General features: G+C 39.0%; 1 protein-coding gene across 2 annotated transcripts in view; it reads right to left on the reverse strand.

Moving 5' to 3' along the window:
• Positions 1-1,474: 1,474 nt before the first annotated feature.
• kirrel1b (kirre like nephrin family adhesion molecule 1b) overlaps positions 1,475-23,177 on the reverse strand; it is a 108,070-nt gene continuing 86,367 nt past the window's right edge. Inside the window, exons 11-15 of one of the 2 annotated variants that reach the window (XM_055014239.1) lie at positions 12,359-12,575; positions 9,433-9,540; positions 6,727-6,854; positions 5,995-6,069; positions 1,475-4,043 (exon numbers count right to left, since the gene is read on the reverse strand). In XM_055014239.1, coding sequence (XP_054870214.1) covers positions 3,405-4,043; positions 5,995-6,069; positions 6,727-6,854; positions 9,433-9,540; positions 12,359-12,575 — 1,167 coding nt within the window. In that variant the 3' untranslated portion in view covers positions 1,475-3,404. Of the gene's footprint in view, positions 4,044-5,994; positions 6,106-6,726; positions 6,855-9,432; positions 9,541-12,358; positions 12,576-23,177 lie in introns of both variants that reach the window. The other variant, XM_055014238.1, reaches the window with a different exon arrangement.

Genomic DNA, 23,177 nt, shown 5'->3' on the forward strand with positions numbered 1-23,177 from the left:
TTTTTTGCTCAGTCTTTTGGCACCCACCGACAAACTCTGAAAGGTAAAAATGGACACCGAGTCGCTTCAGTTGGCCAAGGATCGCATGGCACAGCACAGCATGGAACAGGGCGTTTAGCTGCGGGTCTGGCCTGCTTCTAGCCTGGGTTGGCCTAGTTGAGACGAAGTTTTGGCTATTTGTGGCCTGGCTGCGCTGTCGTTTTTTCTGGCCACAAATGCCCCCTCTCTCTCTGTTTCTTTTTTATTTATTTTTTGATTAATTAGAACCTCCAGAAGCATACAAAATAAAACATGTCTTCAAAAGTTTAAACACACACACTTTTGCACTCTTCGAAGGAACGCAACAAAGCAATGCAAAGAAAATAATATTTAAAATACTGATTTACTTAAAATAAAGAAGAAAAGACTGTGAAATAAATAACCTAAATGGATGTCAGAGGCCTGTGAACATAATATATTGTCTGAAAAAAGACAACCAGCCCCTCAACATAGATGCGTTTATGCAAGTTAGATACATATACAAGCCCCATATGTTGTAATCTTGAAGGAAAGTTCAGAAAAGACTTCTTTTTTCTTGAAGAGACAGATTCAACCTTTAAATTTGGAAACTGGTAATAATGTGACACAGGAGAGAGAGCAAAGGAGCATCAGCACACATTGTGGAGATGGAAATAAGGTGGAAAAAGAAAGATTCCTCTAAATTTCCTTCCAAATCCCTATTTTTTTCACTGTGGAACCAAATCTAGCATATTTTTTTTTTGGCATCTGTGGTGTCTTTTACATATTTATACGTTTCCACTGTCAACAAATATTTAAGAGGTACTGATTAAATACCTGGGTGGTCCTGCAATGTGGGGTTGTTTTTGTGGCCTCAGTACCTCCTGTGTGTCAAATTTACTCCTTCTACACAAGGTCATAACGACATTGCAAGTCAGATGCAAAATACTGCGCAGCTACAACTCTGTAAAAAGGTTGTAAAGACGTAATAGAATGCAATACCAAGGCTGTGATAACCATATAAATTTAAAAGGGTGCTCCATCTGCCATTCTTTCCTCCATAACCACTGAGACGCTTTATATAGTGACCTTGGAGCTACGAGGTTCCATCTGATATATGGAAACGGCATGGCTTGTGGTTTCCTTTCTCACTGTTTATTCTAAACAGAGGCAATGAATTTTTTTTTTCCTTTTTACTGCCCCTTTGCACGCAATTACCATAATATACCGTGAGGGATTGATAGTGTGGCTGATAAATACAAATGCTCAATGATTACCTCCGGAGGCGCAGAGATTTCTGGCTTCACTTTTTTGCAGCCTGCAGGTTTTATTTAAAGTGTCGTCGTCATCTGCTCTCGTTTTTAACTGCTTGAACATGTAAAGTTACAAGTGGGTGACTTCCTTATTGCTTTCTGTTGCTCTTAACTTTGACTGTCCAGTAAACCGTTACAGGATGAGCACTTAAAAAAGGTAAAAGTGGATGCAAAAAACATTTATTATCTTCCTTAAGAAATAAAAACAGGGGAAAAAAGCGATTAGAAGTGGAACCTTACAACTTTGAGGTCAGGATATAGTAAAGATTGATGCTGCTGCTTTGTAGTCAAATCAACAAAATGATTGTCACTGTGAAAGGTGAAGTTTTTGAGATGTCAGTGTGCAAACATAAATGATTTCGACTGCTCTTCACCAATTTGGTTTAAGAGAAGCAGCCTTTTAAATGCACATCATTACAAACCTGTGGAGTTAAAAGCCAATCACACACACCAAAAGCTGACACAACAAAACGGAAAAATCTCAGACACAAAATACCACCAAAATATTTCTTATCGCAGTGAGGAAACCGCCACACATTACACACACTTTAAATGTAGTACAAAGTACCGTATGAGCTAGATAGAACCCTCTGTACCTTCGCGTTTGATATGTTAGACCACATTTGAATGTTCCCATTGCTTACAAAGTTTGCAGTGTGGCTCAAAGGGAGCAGCTGCTTATTCTCCATCCATCACTTCGAACGTCGTCAACGTTTGAGAGAAAGGCAGTCCAGTCACAAGACTGGAAGTTAAAGAAAGAGTTTCATGCCAAACAAAGACATCCATCAAAAGGGAAACAGTCGCTCGTGCTGGATATTCATCATTTTGGAGTGAAGCTCTTCAAGTTTTCTAATTCAACATCCACTTTTAAAAACGCCATCCGTCTCTTTTTTCAAAAGGTTTCTAGCAACGATCACGTAGCCATATACACGTTAAAAGTGCCCCCTCAAAACGCTGAACCTTTGGTCCACAACTCCTTATAAAAATACTATAAAATGCTTCTGAATGCCAAGTTCTTCATACGTTTCCGTATAAATATGGGAAAAAAATCTATTCTACTGTGCAAGTGAGAGAAACAAATACATTTTTTCACACTTGAGGGTAGGGGAGGTACCTTTTTGTACAAATTGCAGAAAACTTCGCCGGGATGAAAAAAAGCGCTCCCATCGCACCTCGTTTCACAAATACCGCTTTTTTTTGTTTTGTTTTTAGCATCGAGTGAAATATGAAGTATAGAAATGCATCATGATGATAAAAATGGGAAAATGAGGAGGCGGAAAAGGAGCACAGAGATGCTTGCTACCGCTCCTTTCCGCTTTCGGTGCGGCGTGTACAAAAATCTCGTCGTCCAGAGCACCTCATTGTCCACGCTTTACAAAAAGAAGACACAATAGTTTGTGTGTGTTGGCACATAAGCATTGGCACTCCGGTTCAGTCACTGCACCACCTTAAGAAGCTTTGTCCCACTTATATCAAGGTAGGTCTTGTAAGAAATGGCCATTGGGCAAGTTTTCTTGAGGAAAAAGAAGGATCAAAAAGTGCCAGATAAATTCATCGTCCAAGCTGCCCCGTTGCTGCAACACATAGAAACAAATACGTTTTCAAAGATTTGTGTGTGTTTTGCAATATGTAAGAGTCAGAAAATGCAAAAAAAAGTGTGGCTAACAGAGCTTTTCTGTAGCTCACCGTACTGCATTGCATTCTTTGTACAAGGAAGTAACTTTAATATGACCCAAATCTCCATATGCGCATATTTACAGAGAGATGAGGTGGGAGATGCAGGGAGATGATCTGACAGCAAGATGAGGACTTCAGGTGGAGAAAACTTCCTCTGTGCCTCCTTGAGCTCCTCTTCTTCCTGTATTCAAAGTGCTCGACTGTTCTTTCCTCTTGATTGTGGCTCTCGCTGTTGCTAACTGTATTACATGTGATGCTGGTAACTGCTGGGCGAAAAATGAACTGAAATTCCATGCAGTGGTCGCTATGGAAAAAGGATTCCTGCTCATGTATACAAAGGTGGGATTTTTTTTTTTTTTTTTTTTTTTTTTTAAGCCTTTTCCAAAGTATTTTTGTGTTTATGTATAAGTATGTTTCTCACACATGAGTCTGCATCCGTTGTGTGTGTCTGCTGGAATAGTCAGAAGGTGGAGATGAATATGAAAAGCGAGTAGAGCTTCCATACTTCCCCAGCCCTGTTTCAGGACTTTGCTGTCCTGGTCCGGGTCCTGGTCCTGGTCCGGGTCCTGGCCCAGGCCCGATCCCTTGTCCTGTTGGGTACATCTCATACGACGGCCCTTCCTCTATGGGTGGAGCAAATCCCATTCTGGGATAGCTGGGATACTGGGAAGGGTATCCGTAGTTGTCATAAGCCAGTTGGGTTGTGCTGTCCAGCAGGCCGCAGTCTCCGGGGTAATCTCCGGGTGACTGGAGGGCAGGATTAGGAGGCGCTTGTTGGCTCTGTGCCGCCCTGGTGAAGGTGTTGAACTGGGCATAGGTGGTGTGCGAAATCCTGGAGGGCGGGCGGGGGTCGTAGCAGCCCGCTCTGGAGCCCGGCACTTGGCTGGGGGGAACGGCACCGCTGGCGGCAGCTGGAGGTCCGCTGGACGTAGCTCCGGCCGGTCCACTGTTGAGGTTCGGAGAGCGGAACTCTCCCTGGTAGTGGATGATGCGGGACTGGGGGCGCGCCTCGTCGTGGGTGGTGGCTCGGACATTGTAGTAGCCGTTGGTTGGATCCTGTGATCAGATGGGAGAATATTAGTCAGTTAGTCTGGTTATTTCTTTTAATGTACAGGGTGGGCCAAAAGTAGGCTTACAGTTGCTTCATTATTTGTTTCATGTTTTAGATCTAATTTATCCAAACCATAATTCCAAACCGGTATTCCATATCCCTTATTCATGTTTTGGAAATTTTATTAAGCTATTTCTTCCAATTTTAGTTTCGATTTTTATGTTTTTGAAAATTTTTATTACAGGGATTGTGAGCAATCGCAAACAAATTAAATCAAGAGCAAAGAAAGTGGACACTAAAGCAGTATGGAAGTGTGAAAATGCAGAGCAGGTGTGCACATCATGGCAAGGAGCCTTTAACGCTCCCCTACCTTCACACCACGCAATTTATCACATAAGAAATAAATTTGAAAGCACAGGTTTGGTGGTTGATAATTGCAAGCCTACTTTTGGCCCACCCTGTATATGAGGAACAATAATAAAAACCATTCAGACATATAGAAAGATGTGTATCATGTGTGATCTATTTTGTGCTTGGGTTAGCTTAGTCTGAAGTTAGCAAAAGTGGTTTGTTTCAGGTTTGGGGTTTAAATAGCTGTAGAATGGTGCAGATTACAAAAAAGATGAGGCACTCTAGTGTGTTTTATATGTTTCAACAAGAAAAACTTACAGGTAAAATTAACAAAATAAGGCAAATCAATAAAATAGGAACTAAAAAGATTCTAAAACATATGAAAACTTCAGTATAACAAACAAAAAATCTCACATAAAATCAGATGTAGCAATCTTAGAAAAGTAGTTTTGAGAAGAGAAAACTGGTTCATAGCAGGTTGAAATGTTGATGCTCTACTATTGTTTCATGCTATGTACAAGAATGTAATGGTGTACGAGTGATGCAGCACACAGTACATGTATGACCATGAAAGCTTATGATACAATAATTTCATTTTACTAAGACAAACCTTTATTCTTTCAGGCCTTACCTGGACTAAAACTCTTAAATAACTTCGATATAAAATCCTGCACCTCTATGAAAACAGCAAAACAATAGCTAGAAGTAGAGAAAACTGAAAAATGTCTTCTGTGTAGTATTACACTGCAGTAATGTCATTAAAAACAAACCTGCAATCAACATGTGGAAGATATCTCCAAGAGTCTACAATCCAAACACATTTCATATTTGTTTACATACTTGTCTTCCATCTGCTTTGGGTAATCACAGCTTGCAACTGAACCCAGTTCAGGCAAAAAGTCCAAGAATTTTTGTGACATATTGCAGCTGAGCTACTTATGGCCTTACCATTGTGCCAAGAAGTGTAAAATTTTTAGGCTTTTACAGAATCTGGTTAAAGAGAATACTTTATTTTTGCCAGATTTTTAAATGAGACGTAAAATAAAGTAATGTTGCAAAAATTTTATGATTTCAAGCTTAGATTTGGTTAATTTTCCCACGTCACAGATGAGTAGTTTAAGAAAAATGTTGAAAACCCTACGATAAATGGTGTAATTTTGGTGATTTCTTTAAAGGTAACATTCCCTTGAAACCCACTGACAGATTTTGTGGTTCAGATTTTGTGGTTCAGAGGGTTTTTAGGTGGGTGTGGCACTCAGCGACGGCACCATGATGCCTAAAAAAGGCAGGGCTTCTTCCCAGAGAAACCTGACTGAAACAAGCTACAAATAGTGGAAGATTATCCCAGTGGACTTTAGAGTAAAGCAACCACAATGCTCATTTTGCATAAAGCTACATGACACCAACAATGAAGAAAAGATGCTTTTAACCGCAGTGTAAATGCAGGACCTGAGGAAAAAAGAACACCTACCAGGACCTGAGAGATGAACAGGATCACAAAGCTCATGCACCATGCAGGACACAATGTCAGAGATGCAGCAGATAAGTGTTTTCCTGAGAAAGCCAGTGTCAGCATGCCAAAGCGTCTCTGCTGAGTCATCTCACCTTGAGCTCGTACTCCTCGCGGGTGTCGCTCTCGCTCCTGACGTCCTGCTTCAGGTCCATGTCGTCTTTGAATGGCTGAGTGGAGGGAGAAAGGGAAACAGAGGGCAGAAACTAAACCATCAAACAACGAAACACACACACGGAAAGAGGGAGGGTGAGAAAGGAAAGGAGAAGGAAGAGAGAGGGAGGGGAGAGGAAAAGAAGAGTTTCAGCTTTTTCATCCCAAGAGACTGGTAGACGAGAAACGAGTTAGCTGTCGGAGAAAAAAAAAAACGAGGGTTTTGGCCCTCCGAGCTTTAAAACCACCTCAAAGGGGCTTCGTCGATTAGGTTCTCCAGGACTTCCAGGAGGTTTTCTAAAAGGAACACATCATTAAAACGAGTATGTGTGTTTTTTTGTGTTTTTTCATGTGCACAAATATGTATGGGTAGCTTAAACTGCACCTTTAATGTCCATTTTTGTTCCTCTTTATATGTGTGCGCATGTATTGTATTGTACATACAATAGGCACTTTATTGATCTGGATTCCAGTGTGTGTTCTTGCGCATATATTTTTGATGTATTTTTTGTACATCCGAGGGCTTGTGCATGTATCTCCGTTTCCCTGCATGACTGCGTGTTGGCCGTTGCTGCCGTGTCACCCTCAGTGTCGGTGCATCTGTACATTTAAGGCCATTGACCCATACGCCTCCTCTCCGCGGCCCTCGCTGACTCAGATGGGCGTCTACTCACGGAGTACATGGCCTTGACCATACGAGTTGCTGTGGAGACGTTGGCCGCCTCCTCCTCCAGGCTGTGGGTGTCTTTGTTGACCGTTTCTACCTTGATGTCTGGCTTACCGAGGGTGACACCCCGGCGACCTGAAAAGGAAGAAATGCCGAAAATCTGGTTATATTCTGGGCCAATGTCAAGATAAATTACCGATTTATTTATCAGTCTGGTTAGAAAGACAACAAAAACAACTCGACTTGTTGGAGTTTTAACCATAATGAAGCAAGATGCGGGAAAAAGTCACATTCCTTTGGTGTTAATTTCGAGACATTAAAACAGAATCCTAAATTTGAGTTCTTCCTGTCAACAAGTGCTGCTTAAGTGGTAATTACTGGATTTTTCTGTGTATATGGTAAAGTCTTGAGCTATGCAGAGTGTTCTGAGATGGCATATGTTATGATTTATTGCTATATGATCAAAATTGAATTGCATTGATTTAAATTTATTAGGAATTGCGGGTAAAAATGATGAGAAAGATAAAAGTCTTTAGTACATCTCTCTCCCTGTAGATCTCAGAACAGATAATGTATTTTTTTTTTACATTATTTACACTCTTCATTAAATCATGCACAGTTTAAAGTCCTAATTTGGGATTTTTAGATTTGTGACTTCAGCAGCTCCTTGCTATCGCTGTTTGTAAACTTGTACCATCAGAACAAACTGAAAAAAATTATAATCATGTGAAAGAATCTAAATATAGGGGCTTGAAAGCTTTGTTCGGCAGTTTTGTGTCAAATACCAGGAGAATATGTCTGCAAACCTCATTATGCAATGATGATACACCACATTCGGATGTCAATAAACTTAATATTTAGAAATTTCTTGATAGTGGTGTTTCTGGTGGGCCAGAAGGTAGTCGGGAGCTTTAGCTGATCCTGATTCTTGTTGTAAATAAGAGTATTTAAATGTGTATTCATGTCTAGATAAGATTTTCTGATGCTATAGGTTATTTTTCCCCTGCAGGAACTTGCAGGTTGTTTTAGCCTGTTCTTTTTGCGCATGTTCCGACTGCAAAAAATTGATTTGTGGAAGGTCTTCGAGGGCTGTAGATAAAAGTACTTGTGAGCAGCCCTAAAAAACTGCCGTGTGGGTATTATTGCTGATTGGTTAAACTCAGAGGACAAGTGCCATTTTTCTGACTTCTTCTCCTCCCCAACATTGCCATCAACAACTTAAAGGTCAACATGTACAGCAGGTTAACATGAGAAACCCTTCATAATTATATTATCTACATATTTAGAGAACAGAAAGCCTGAAATGACTCACTGATCTAGTCCCATTTATATATTAACCAAGCAGCAACTTCCAGGACTAAAAAATTAAATCAACAGTGCCAAAAACTGCAGTTCCTCGAATGGCCACTAGAGGCGGGCTCTAAAAGTGAGTCAGTCCCCATAGAACTCCATGTTTAAAAGCTGAACTTCAAAGCAGAGAAAAACATGCTTACATCCTGATACAAAAATGATTTTGGTGTCTACATTTAAATTTCCTGTTCCTGACAACTGTACAAGGAGTATATTATTATAAAACTCATTTGTTTAAATTGTATTAAGGCTTAAAGTTATGCATACTTAAGGGTGTGGCCACTTTGAAATCACTGCTCAGGAAATCTATGGGTGACGTTGCAGAGGGTTTGTACATCTTTATATACAGTCTATGGCATTAACCAACATTTCCCACATGACACAAGCATGACTTTGATGTTTTCAGTAACATAAAGGTTAAAGAATCTCAGAGTTAAGTATAAAGAGGCTGAAATTAAATGCATTTTGTGTGCAAAGGGCTTTACTTAGCCGGGACAAGACTGTCATCTGCATCGCTGCAAAAATGTAGTTTGTAGGGCAACAAAAAAAGTGTATTTCTATGCTAAACACTACCTTGTGCAATTTGAAATGCTCAGCTTAATGTGTCCCCAGAACAGTCAATGTTTGTCGACATGAACAGCTCACTCCCCCAACCAGAAACCTTAAAAGTAAAGATTTAAATCTGTGAAGTCTTGAGCTGCTTCATACACAGCAAATGAGAGACTGTTTATCTGAAGCCACAGCGATGTTTGTTTGAGTTTCTATTTCCAAACGATATCTTTTCTGTAATGGTGTTATCAGCTCCGCACCAGAAAATATACTCTTATCCCCAGAAAATCCCTCTGGGGAGTCTGCCAGTCACCTTCACTGTCTTTCCCAATTCTTTATTTGCTGTGGAGCAGCTCAGAATGTAACAACTGGAAGACACCATATGTTTTTTTTAGCTCTCTGCTTTTTGTAGGAGCACAGTTTGTGTTCATAAATACTAATTGGATTGCCGCAGGCTGTAGAAATAACATATAGGAATTTATCATTTACATATGCTGCACCTTTCTTATTTATGCACTTTAACAAGTGGCGTATAAATACATTATTTAAAAAAATAATAACACAATTCCATGTCAGTAGAATGAAAAGGGGAAACGTACAGTAGGCGTTTGAAGGCAGTCTGCCATATTTTATGAATATTCATTAATCTAATTTGAATAAAATGCTATACAGTCGGCATATGTACCTTTCTTCGTGGAAAAAGCAGAATGACAGATAGCAGTGAGTGGATGAAAGTAAGACTGATGGACATGTACAGTGAGTGTGTGCATGGCCCTACACAAACACATTAAAGGGAACCACTGAGAGCACTCACTGCCTTTGCGTTGGCGGTAGAGGAAGAAGGCGAGCGCCAGTAGAAACATAAGCAGCAGAATGGAGGAGCCCACCGTACCACCGGCGATAATTCCCACCGGAACAATATCTGAAACAAACACAGGCAGAAAAAAGAGAGGGCTGAGGTTGAGGGACAGCTGCTGCCTCATTGTTGCGGAAACCTGCGTCGTTTAAGCACAAATCCTCTTGTGTACTGGGCTTAATATTGAATCTCTGAGGGCTGGTTTTGTTGATAAGGCCTGCTAGTCAGACAAGGGATAAAAAAAAATGCCTTTAGTGAACATGTAAGGACAAATCCAAGCTCTCTCTCTCTCTCCTTCGAAAGATGTTTTGGTAGATTTTCTGAAGCCGGCAAAATCTGACAGCTGAAAGAAAAAGAGCAAGATAAGACTGACAGAGCATGGAGAAACCATTTTCTCAAGGTAATGTGACATACCAAGCTCTCATAATAAAACATGGAACCATCCAGAGGAGACTAACATCACAATCTATCTGTCCTCCAGCTGAGGCCTCTGTGTAGTAATCTTGCTCAAGGGCACTTCAGTTCTTAACAAAGAGAAAAGCATCTTATTTGGGGACATTAAACGTCCCCTCTGGATTTTTTTATTGTAAACAAACTGGGGTTTAGTGCTTAAAAACTGAGCTAATAATCTTCATGGTTCCATCACATTTGACTGACAGTGACCGAACAACCCACTAATTCTCATTAATTTCTGATTTAAGACGTTCATTTCTGCATGAAAGTACATTGCATCACCTATTTACACTTACAGAACAGCAAGAAGAGCACAAGCAAATGGAAAAATACTGAAATCTCTAACATGAAATGACCAAAACTGTTGCATCCATGCAGAATCTCAGGAAGAAACTTATCCAGAAAATAAGTTTTAATGCCTTTAAAGCCCATGTGATGAGTTGAATTCCTTCCTATTAAAGCATCTGCAATGCCAATTTTGAAACTTGCGGCATGATTATTTGCAGCATAATATTATTGCATCTTGTGCCAATTTTGACAGTAGTAACTCATAAAAAATAAACATCACACTTACAGTTCATTCATGAGCATGAAATAGTACTGTAGAATTTGCAGCAATCATATCCTAAACAGGTTTCTGGCACCATTTTATTCATGTACTCAGTGCTTGCAAAAGATATTCATGTTTAGCTTCATGTTGCTTTTGTCGCATTCTCTGCTTTTTTCTGGCACATTCATGTGTTTCTGTATGCATTACTGCAACCACACATGAAACAGCAGAGTGGCATGAAACTGCTGGCACCAGTATTCCTGCATCCTTGTACATACTAGTAGAGAATTGAATAAAAACAAAACAGGGAGTGGCTTATGAAAATGCAGCAAATATATAATCCATAACAAATATTTTAAAGACCCCCTCTGGAGAAGTTTTGTAAGCTTGTTATTGTGCCTATATAATGTTTTTAAAGACATATCATGAATGAAATAAATAGCCAACGCTCTGTCTGGAACTGCCAATGATAGTTTAAAAAACATTGATTTAGATTTTCTGAGGTTTCATATGTCACAAACCTAAAGAATCAATCCTGTCACCTTGCAGGGTGGAGCTTTGTGTATCATTTTTCTTCATTTGAATTAGTTTCCAGCTTTAACAAGAGTTTTAATATGTGAAATTCTGTAGTCATCAGAAGTTTTACAGTGTAGTAGAGCTGGTGAATACAGAGTTGTAGGTGAGCTGATGTGCTTCAGCTGCAGCGGATGGGAAGTAAAAAGAGGCAGAGACTTTATAAATCTGCACATAGCAATGATGTAGATTTAAATTTCAGCCATTTTAAAAGTAGGAAATGATTATATTCATATTCATTCACAGATGAGACAAGGGATTTAATCAATGACCAGAGAGGAACTTTAACTGTATTTTCTATTTTTTTCGATAAAATACTTGCAAAATTAAAAACTTTTTCAAACCACTATTGTTCATGGTCTTAAAATTTGGCATTCTTTAGTTGTCGCATGTTTTAAGACATGTTACCAAATGTTATTCATCAGGTCACAAACCCAAACATAGTTGTATGTCCCTTCTTTGGTTTAACATTATAATACAAACAATTCGCTCTGAAGCAACAATATTTAGTAAAAAAAAATCTTTCGTGACAAAATTTTAAATTATACAAACTCCAAGATAAAACTTTGTTGACAATATTCTAAAATAATGCAAATTTAATAATTCTAATAATTAAAAGAGAACATTTTTCAACATTTATCTTTTAGTGCTGATTGGCTATTTCTTGTGATACATACACTACCGTACAAAGTTTGGGGTCATCCAGACGATTTCATGTTTTACATGAAAACTCAAATTTTTATCCATGTGCTAACATTATTGCAAAAGGGTTTTCTAATCATCAATTAGCCTTCCAGCACCATTAGCTAACACAATGTATCATTAGAACACAGGAGTGATGGTTGCTGGAAATGTTCCTCTGTACCCCGATGTAGATATTCCATTAAAAATCTGCCATTTCCAGCTAGAATAGTCATTTCCCACAGTAGTAATGTCTAGACTGGATTTCTGATTAATTTAATGCTATCTTTATTGAAAAAACTGCTTTTCTTTCAAAAATAAAACATTTCTAAGTGACGTCAAACTTTTCAACGTTACTGTAAATAATAATAATAATCAGACACCAGAGTGAGTATTGATGGAGACAGCTGTATCAGAGCTAAAGGAGTGCATTGTTAGATACATTTATCACATCAGGAGTCAGTTTAAAAAAAATCACAAAAATCATGAAGTTGTTAAATATCAGTCAACCATTCTGATAATTGGTTGACTCACAATATTAATGATCTTTCAGACAATGCTGGATGATTGATCTCCTGTATTAAGGTTGAACTGATAGCGTATTTCCCTCTTTTCCCTCCCTTATACCTGTCTCCTCCAGCGTGATGATCATGGTTCCGGGTCCGAAGGAGTTCCAGGCTGTGCAGTTGTACGGAGAGTGGAAGTCGGACTCCATGACGTTGTTGATTGTGAGGGTGGAGAGCACCGCCCCGCCCTGTGACGGAGGTTTGCTCTGCTCCACGGTGTACCTCTCCATCAGGGTGCCTTTCTCTTTCTCCCAGACGTTCTCCTTCCACGCCCAAACCTGAAACAGAAAGTCTGACGTTTAGTCTTCATCCTGAGAGCGAGGTACAAGTTGCACCTCTTAACACAAATAGTAAAACAATTTGTAGTCTGCAGAAAAGCAGGTGCACTTGAGTTGGAGATGAAGTTAAGATGATGCATCTGTGGCGAAACATCTGTGAATTCATAAATCTGCTCCTAATCAACACAGCTGATCGGGGCTTCCCATTACTGTGATGAAGACCTGAGTCTCCAGTGTGTTTGATTTTTATCTAAACTCCTCTCGTTACTGCCGCAATCATCCGATTTAACCTCAGGGATCAATAATGCTAATTTCACTTTGTCTTATCTTATTTAGCATTAACCACAACAGGCTCAAGAAGTAGTCAAGAAGGAACATTCAGCAAACAGATGGGCTGGTGTTAAGAGAGGTTGAAAGAGACTAAAGAGACTAAAGGGCAAAACGAATTATATTCACACATCTCGGCTTTTGTTTCTTCTCCTGTTGCAGAAGATGCCTAATTAGAATCTGTGAGGCAACTTTTCAGGCTGGCGAAGAAATAAATTCTTCATAAATAAGTCAGATGAGACACACGCACGGTGCAGCAAGTGTACATGAGTGATAAAAACTCGAGCAGGTTTTTCTACTTAAAATCTGCTGAGGTGGAATTTGGAGGGTATTAAATATGGAGCATGACGGTATCAAATATACATACACCCTTATGTTGGGCTAATCTACCTTTTAACCTGGCTTGAAAAAATAAAAAGGCAATCAAGACTCAGAGAGGGACAAATTTCAAAGAGTCCCAAACCTTCTGCTTTTTAAATTTTTCCTCTGACAGTCTTGCATAATGCATCTCTTCCCGTCTGAATCTTTTTCTTTATTGCTCGTCTTCACAGTAACTATATTGCACCACCTCTGTCTGTATTTCTGTCCCTCTTTCTCAATCTCTCATTGCCTCCTTTATGAACACACATACACACAGCATTATATTCCATATTTTATAAGTCCCTGTGTCTCTGCATTAAGCCGAGACTATAATGTCGTATCACATTATACGCTCTGAGCTCTCTGCCAGTGCAGCGGGGGGCTGAGGCTTTCTAAAAGCTCTGATTTCTGTCATGTCGGCACCACACAATTGGATAATTGACGCTGAAAGGTACAAAATTTTACTCCCCCTCCGTCTCTCTCCCTCTCATTTCAATCTATTTCACCCCCACACGCTCTCTCGCTCATTCTAGCCTTCAAACTCAAATTGAAGTAGTGGATTTATTGCTATTTTTCTGCTTCTTTTTGTGATTTGAGAGCGTTCTGGTGTTTCCCTTTTTAAGATTCATATCACACATTGTAACTTATATAATACTCGCTTTATATTAAATTGTAGTTTGATCAAATGTTGCACTCAGAGACTATAGACAAAAGGCAGGAATGGGAAAAAAACAGCACATACTTCTGCTGTTGTGGCAGTTTCAGGAGGATATTTGTTTACAGATTTCTGGTAAAGCAATCTGTCTGAAAGCTTTCCTTTAAAGAGACCTTTTGAGAAGCATCACTGAACTGGAATCGTTTTGAGCTCTGGATATTCACTGACCCTTCAATAGAGACCATAAATAAGTAACTGTCTTTATAAGTAGTGTTATATTCACCAATGTGGAATTGTATGTGATAATAGCATTTTTTTTCCTTGTGTGTTTCTTTCTGATATTGTAAATCTTCACAAAGTCACAACGCAAAGGGAAATTTTTAACCTCTGAACCCCCAAACCTGCTGGCAAGTTTAAAAGATTTGTTATTGTTTTATGTCCAAATTACACCATTTTCAGAGCTACAAACTGTCAAAAAAAAAATTTAAAAAGGAAAAAAAGAAAATCATCACATCATGGTCCTTCAACTAATAATCTGTGAGGTGTTAACTTACCTATTGGGAAAAAAAATTGGTAAATATAAGTCATTTATTCTAACCAGATTCTGTAAAAAACAAAAAATTCTGCACTGTCCTGTGCATCCAGCAACCCATTAGTGACTCAGCTGTAACCAACAATCATGTGACAAAAATTCAGGGACTTTTTTAGTGTACTAGGCTGAACTGCAGGCAGTGTTTACACAGAGGAGATAGAAAATAAGTATAGAAACAAATTAAAAATGCAGGTAGCACAGGGGTGGTTATGGTGCTGAACTAGACACACTTATTCTTAGTAGCTGCTGGTGATATCTAATTAAACTCCTGTAAATTATCCTTTAACACCACGGACAAGAATACTAAACTTCTGTGGCAACTTTGCAGTGTACACCTGCGATATCATGTCACCAAAAAAGGTAAAGACCACATCTAAAACCAGCTCTTTCATGCACGAGGAGGACGACGATACGGATGTTAGCAGCCTAGCTAGCTCAACAGGTGATGCTAGCCCCAAGCCTCGGTCAAAGGTCACGGAGGCTGAAAGGGCTCATAACATGGATGTTATTCAGACACTCGACGTGATCAGAAATGATTTTGCCACCAAGATTGAAGGGGTCCTGAAGGCAATTCAAGATGTTAAGAGAGATACATGAGACTTCTTGGGTCGCATGCATGAAGCAGAAGAGCGTATCAGCAATGTCGAAGACACAGTTAATGCAGAGAAAGGCAAAACTGATGCCTTAGTTAAACAAGTAACTCCTCACGGACAAGCTTGATGACCTCAAAAATCGGTCTCGATGATCCAATCTCTGACTGGTTAACATGCAGTGGAAAGTGGAAGAGAACGATGCAATCACTTTCCTTGAGAAGTGGCTACCTGATGCTCTGGGTTCCGCAACATTCCCGGCACCACCTATCATCGAGAGAGTGCACAGGCTGCCCGGCGTTCAAGATTAACTGGTGCTTCGATTAACTGGTGATATTCAGTGAGCGAGGCAGCTGTTACAAAGGCAATATAGATCATAGGTGACTGTACCGATGCCACGCAGATGTCAATAAACTGTTCCGAAATGTTCTTCTGGTCAGTTTTAACATTGGTTCCACATATCGTTATTGCTCTGTTCGGACTCACGGCTGTTCAGTCTACCAGTAAAATACTCAGTTTAATGAGGACTTTCACCGAACTGAATGGAAATATCACTTCGCGGCGGTAGAGTGTGATGATCTACACCAGATTAACTTGTGACAGTCTGTGGCTTCAGTCCGATGGTCAGACAGAAACAGCAAGAGAAATACTGCTACTGTTTTCAAAGAGTACTGCAGTTAAAGTTGGATCTGAGTTGTTTTACTTTTATGCACATTTTAAGTAAAACAACAACATTCTATAAAACATCTGACCACATCTTAACTAGCGACTTCTCATTACTCACTTCAGAACGTCGATATGCTTCATCTCATTTTCCCTCCTTATTCTGGATTTATTTATTTTACTGGGACATTGCAAGTTAATGAACATTGCATTCTATAGAATCAATGCATTGTAAATTCAATGCACTGATTCTATAGAATACAAAATTAATGGTAGCCTATTTATATTTCTAAACACGTAGAACAATAGTAAATAGATGAGGATATTATTTATTCACTCTAGCTGCCTCTTTCTTTATATATGTTTTTTTATCTCTATGTATTTAAAAAAATCTTTTTTATGGTTTTTATCTGTTCTGCTGTATTTGTTTTACCTGTAAAGTGATCTTGGGTGTCAAGAAAGGCGCTTACAAATAAAATTTATTATTATTATTATTATTATTATTATTATTATTATTATTATTATTATTATTATTATTATTATTGTTACTACTACTACTACTATTATTATTATCATTTATGTTACTAAACCCTAATTAGCCCACCCTTGAACTAGATGGCCAGCTGCTGTTTCAGACAAGAAACACAATCTCACAATTCAAGACATGCAAAACCATAAAATAAGAATGAAAAAAAACAGACCAAATAAGATCATCTTGCTGAATTGTTCGACACTAAGTTCCATCTGCAGAATCCCTCTCAGTCTAAAAAAAAGACTATACTATGTTTTTTGGCCTTTTTATTGGCTTTATTTGACAGGTTAGTAGAGAGGTAGACAGAAAAGTAGGGAGAAGACCTGCAGCAAAAATCCATGAGCTGGAGTTGAACCCAGGCTGCAGCATCAGGTTTACGTCCCTGTTTATAGATTGCCCGAAATGGATAGAACAGCAGAAATCTCATTTTATAGACGAAGTTGTTCCGTTGTTTATTTCCTGGTCAGTAGGTAAAGGGGTCCTGAAAAACCACGCCTACGAAACATCTGTCTCAGAAACGCTAGTATCACCAGTTGATAGGAACCCTAGTTAATCTTGAACACCGGCCGATCACAGCCCAATAGGCCCCCCCACACCAAGAGTTCTCATCGTGAAGTTTTTAAACTTCCAAGATAAAGTCCGAGTAATGCGAGTAGCCAGGGCCAAAGGCAAAGTATTGTGCGGTGGGCAAGAGGTGATGTTCTTCTCAGACATATCAACGGAGCTTCACCGGCGGAGGAGGTGCTTTGATGAGGTAAAACAACAGCTGAGATAGCTGAATATCCGCTACGGAATAGTTTACCCGGCCAAGCTTAGGGTGACAATTGATATACAAACAAAGGAGTTTGTATCTTCATCAGATGCTGAAAAGTTTGTCCAAAAAATCCAACGCACGGAGGACTCACAGAGTAACTAATATGAACTACTTGAATTTTGATTGCAATCCTGCACCATGTAAGTTTTGTTATCACTCGATATGCTGGGCAATAAGTAATCATACATGCTGAAAAGGACACATTTTCACCTCCTAGCTCATTTTTCCCTCCTATTTTCTCTTTCCTGGTGTATCTATAAATCACTCCTTCAATGTTCTCAGAATTGCTGATATTAATTTAGTTATAATGGAAGGTGACACTCTTTTGCCCTGTTAAAAGCAGGCCTACCTTTGTATATTTGAGAAGTGGACATTGACTATTCTGTAGGCTTTTCTAGAAGAGTACTTCACTGCAATAGAGACGATTTGTATCATGTTATAAATGCTTGTGCGTGTTGAATTCATGTGTTCGCCAGGAGACTCGTGTCTGGTTAGTTTTTGTTTTTGTCGAGGATATTATTACTTTGAGTACTTAGTCTAGTTTAACTGTTCCCTTGGTCACATTGGATCAGTGTGTGCACTTAACTTCACCCCACGGTCAGTGGGAGGGGGAAGGAAACAAGAGTTTGTTCTCCTGTTCAGGATGACAGTTAGTTATGGCAGGTTTTATGTTTGCTTTTGTGTATTCCTCATATTATCATATCTTGTACTGCTATGCCTCAAAATGATAATAAGTGTACAATCTAGCTCAACATTAGTTTAAGATTATTTCAAATAAAAATTTAAAAATCATGATGTGAGGGGGATGCTTAAATTAGTTAAAAGTAAGTAGTAAGTTAAAACAGGTTATTACTAGGATTAAGCAACTTGAGTCATCTATAGTTTTTATTCAGGAGTTGCATTTACTTACTTGGTGGCTTCATGTTTGTCTTCCCACTCTAGGTGGGGTAATGATGTTGATTCACAACTCTGTGCCATTCCAAGTTAATAACACTATCCATGATACATCCGGTAGATTTTTGGTAGTTCAGGGAACACTTTTAAGAGAAAATATTAATGTGGTTAATATATATGGCCCCAACGACGACAATCCATCATTTTTTGAAAATTTGTTTTTGCTGGTAGCCACCCTCCCAGGTAAAATAATAATGGCAGGAAAATTCAACTGTACTTTAGATCCAAAGCTAGATTGTTCATCAGGGTTGGACAACTGTCATTTACAAACCAGAAAGAAAATACATCAATATATAAAGGACCTGAACCTCTGTGACCCATGGAGGATTCAGAATCCAAGCAAAAATGAATATTCATGTCACTCTTCACTTAATACACACTCCCAAATAGACTACTTTTTAATTTTATTCTTTCTGTTACCAAATATAAATAATTGCGTATATGATAGCATTGTTTTGTTGACTCATGCACCAACTTCGCTATTTTACAATGATTTTCAATTAAACAGATGTTCTCCTAATTGGCGCCTGCTTCCTAAATGGTTACATAATTCTGATTTCATAAAAATTGTAAGTGAACACATTGACGTCTACTTCTCTTTAAACACTAATCAGACAACTGCAGCCATTAGACGGGGGGCATTTAAAGCATACATTCGAGGGCAAATGATTAGTTTTACTAGTTCCAAATTTACAAAGTTAAACATAGAATGACTTAGACTCCAAAATCAGGAAATTAGAGAAAGCGGCTCTTCTTGATAATTCAAATCAAACAAAACAAGCGCTACTTGGACTTTACTTAAAGCAGAATATGAGGAGCTTTCCACAATAAAAGCTGAAGACAGTCTAACAAGACTGAAGCTAACTTTTTATGATCAGGGTAAAAAGCTGAGCAAATTACTTGCCTGACAAATAAAGAAGCTTGACTTTTGACTCAAAAAGAGCCATAAACATAATTAGGAATGAACAGGGACAATTAACTACAGATCCCAAAGAAATTAATAATATTTTAGTTTCGTACTACAAACCCTTTACAATTCAAACTTCCCACTAAATCTGGAAAACCAAAACAATTTTCTGGACAGACTGGACATTCCCTATATTTCTGAGGATAAAAGATTGAACTAGACAAGGAACTAGATTTAGTTGATTTTTCTAATGCAATTACTAGCATGAAAGGTGGTAAGGCATCTGGACCTGACAGCCGACCAATAGACATTTATAAATTATTTAAAGAAAAATTAATAGGTGCACTGTTAGATGTATATGTGGAGTCATTTAAAATGGGTTCTCTCCCCAATTCACTACCAAGTGCTCTGATCACTCTTATTTTGAAGCCAGGTAAATTGCCAACTGAGCGTGGTTCTTACAGATCCAATCACTCTTGAACTCGGATGCAAAAATTTTAGCCAAGGCTCTAGCTATGAGATAGTCCAACCAACCATTATACATTTGGACCAAAATGGCTTTGTTCAAAGTTGTCAGGGATTCCACAATGTAAGAAGAGTTCTTAATATAATACATCAAGGCTATTCAACTGGCGGTCCCCGGGCCGGGTCCCGCCCCCGAGTGATTTTTTACCGGCCCTCAGAATGTAGTGTAAATATTATTATATAAGGGTAGTCTCATACAGTGGATTACATTCTCTCATGGTATGCACCTGTTTAAGCCATAATGCCAAAACAGGTAATACAACTACCTGTTTTGGCCGGACATATATTTTGAGGGACAACACATGACCAATCAAAGTTGCCCATCCGTGCTCTGGTGCTGCACTCTGACCTTCTGACTCATCTCTTTGAAGCTGCGCTACGAAGACAAGATGTCTGTCTCTACCTTAAAAAAAAGGCAGTTCAACAATGAAAGGAAAGAAAAATATGCGTTTATTGCAGTGGAAAAGAATCCAGTGTGTTTAATCTGCAACGAGTGTGTCGCGGTGTGTAAAGAATACAATTTAAGACGGCATTTCACGACAACGCATGCTAACTTTGATGCTACTTTCCCACCGGGCTCTGCTGCTAGGAGGCACAAGCTATCAGGCCTTACATCTTGTTATGAGCAAAGACATCGCATTTTCTTTCGCGCCTGTACGGATCAAGAGAGAACAACGGCGGCATCTTTACGAGTCGCATGGATACTGAGTAAAAAGAAAAGGCTGTTTATAGACTCAGGGACCGTCCAGGAGTGTATGCTAGCATCCATTGAAGAGGTGGTAGCAGATGAGAAAACCCGAAAAAGCATTACTGATTCCATCAAGCAAAATCCAATACCTGACACATCAGATATGAGGGGAGTGCAGTCCCTTGCATCGGACATTTTCGAGACGCTTTTGGACAAGCTGAGGAACACCAAGGTGATGTTTTTCGCTGTGGACGAGTCAACAGATAACAGTGATGTTGCACAGCTGTGCCTTTATGGGCGATTTGTTGATGGGAAAGTTTTTCGTGAGGATCTCCTTGGACTAATTCCTATGGAGGGGCACACTACTGGTGAGATTCTTTTCACTAAAATTGCTTCGTTCCTTGAGGAGAACAACTTGGATTTGACGCGCATCAGCTTGTTGGTGACAGATGACAGTGATTTTTCTGTCTTAAAATGGATGAAGTGATTATCGTTAAATGTACTTTGAAGCATTTTGCCTTGATAAAGTATCTTTCACCATTATGTTGTTATAATTCTATTCAGGGGCATAATGTGCAGTTTTGTTTTATATTTGTTTGTGCACTATGAAGTTGTTTGCCAGTTCAATTAATTAAATTCTAAACAACTGATTTGGCTCACCTGAACTGAGTGCTGCAGTTTGAAATACATTGCCTTGATCAAATGCCATGCACTGCTATGTTGCAGTTCTATTCTGTACAATACTATGCACTTTGTTATTTTTGTTATTGTTGTTGGAGATACACTTGATGTTGTCTGTTACTCAAATGAGTGCAATCTTAAACATTGAATATAGCGACTTGTAAAGTTGTGTTGGTATAGTTACACACATGGACAAAATTGTTGGTACCCCTCGGTTAATGAAAGAAAAACCCACAATGGTCACACAAATAATTTGAATCTGACAAAAGTAATAATAAATAAAAATTCTATGAAAATTAGCCAATGAAAATCAGACATTGCTTTAGAACTGTGGATCAACAGAATTATTTTAAAAAATAAATTCATGAAACAGGTCCAGACAAAAATGATGGTACCCTTAACTTAATATTTTGTTGCACAACCTTTTGAGGCAATCACTGCAATCAAACCATTTGTGTAACTGTCAGTGAGACTTCTGCACCTCTCAGCAGGTATTCTGGTCCACTCCTCATGAGCAGACTGCTCCAGTTGTCTCAGGTTTGAAGGGTTCCTTCTCCAGACAGCATGTTTCAGCTCCTTCCACAGATGTTCAATAGGATTTAGATCAGTGCTAATAGAAGGCAACTTCAGAATAGTCCAATGTTTTCCTCTTAGCCATTCTTGGCTGTTTTTAGTTGTGTGTTTTGGGTCATTATCCTGTTGCAAGACTCATGACCTGCGACTGAGACCAAGCTTTCTGACACTGGGCAGCACATTTCTCTCTAGAATACCTTGATAGTCATGAGATTTCATTGTACCTGCACAGATTCCAGACACCCTGTTCCAGATGCAGCAAAGCAGCCCCAGAACATAACAGAACCTCCTCCATGTTTCACAGTAGGGACAGTGTTCTGCATCTGTGAACATAGAGCTGATGTGCCTTTTGTCTCATCTGTCCATAGGACATTCTCCCAGAAGCTTTGTGGCTTGTCAACATTGCAGTGTGGCAAATTCCATTCTGGCTTTTTTATGATTTCTTTTCAACAATGGTGTCCTTCTTGGTCGTCTCCCATGAAGTCCACTTTGGCTCAAACAACGACAGATGGTGCAATCTGACACTGATGTACCTTGACCTTGGAGTTCACCTTTAATGTCTTTAGAGGTTGTTTTGGGCTCTTTTGTTACCCTTCGTATTATCCATCTCTTCGATTTGCCATCAATTTTCCTCCTGCGGCCACATCCAGGGAGGTTGGCTACAGTCCCATGGATCTTAAATTTCTGAATAATATGTGCAACTATAGTCACAGGAACATCAAGCTGCTTGGAGATGGTCTTCTAGCCTTTACCTTTAACATGCTTGTCTATAATTTTCTTTCTAATCTCCTGAGACAACTCTCTCCTTGGCTTCCTCTGGTCCATGTTTAGTGTGGTACACACCATGTCACCAAACAGCACAGTGACTACTGTAACCCTATAAATAGGCTGAATGACTTTTTGTAATAGCTTGGAGCCATTGACAATAGCAATTAAATCGCATCCTTCAATTCATGATATTAGGACAGGTGACCTGGATCATTATACAGCAATGTATGCAAATGATACCATTGTTTATTTACTTATATTTACTTGTGGGTTGTGACTAACTTCAAGAAGGACATTTATTTCCCTCCCTTATGAGAAAGTGGGATTAATAATGTATATTATGAATACTTTTGTGATTAAATTTTGATTTATGTAGCTAATTTATATTTCTGCAGAAACGTTGACTCAAACACCGGTAGTGGAGAAGCCAAGACTCAGGGGATGTTGGCCTCAATGGGGGACGAAGAATAAAATGAATGGGATTTTATAGCACCAGTAACCATTAGAAACCTCTGTAGAATGTCTAGAGATATCAGAGCTGCTGCATGCGAGATGATACCTGTGCAGGTACCAGAGGTGTGTCTGGAAAGGTATTTGAGGGAACTTGGTTCATTTAAAAAAAACCTAAACCATCTTTACATTATATTTGAGATTCACTTCATTCCTTTCTACATAAAACCACACTTTTATTAGGAGAATAAAACCACAATTATTTTAGGTGTTGCAGGATTGCAAATTGGAGTAGTGTTCATCTTTGTAAACTAAATTGTATATTAAATGCCATAATTAAATGTCATAATGTGAGGTCGAGAAGCATGTGGGTTTTTTTTAATATCCTATAAAATACCAGCTAAAAGGGGCCAGCTGCCGAAGACAGTTAGTTGTAGCACCAAACATCATGGGCTGCCACTGTGAATGCAGGAACACAAGCAGAAAAGCTGAAAGGGAGAGCTAATCAATAACCAAACTCTAC

Source organism: Amphiprion ocellaris, chromosome 10 (assembly GCF_022539595.1).
Source record: "Amphiprion ocellaris isolate individual 3 ecotype Okinawa chromosome 10, ASM2253959v1, whole genome shotgun sequence".
Classification (NCBI taxonomy): Eukaryota; Metazoa; Chordata; class Actinopteri; family Pomacentridae; genus Amphiprion; species Amphiprion ocellaris.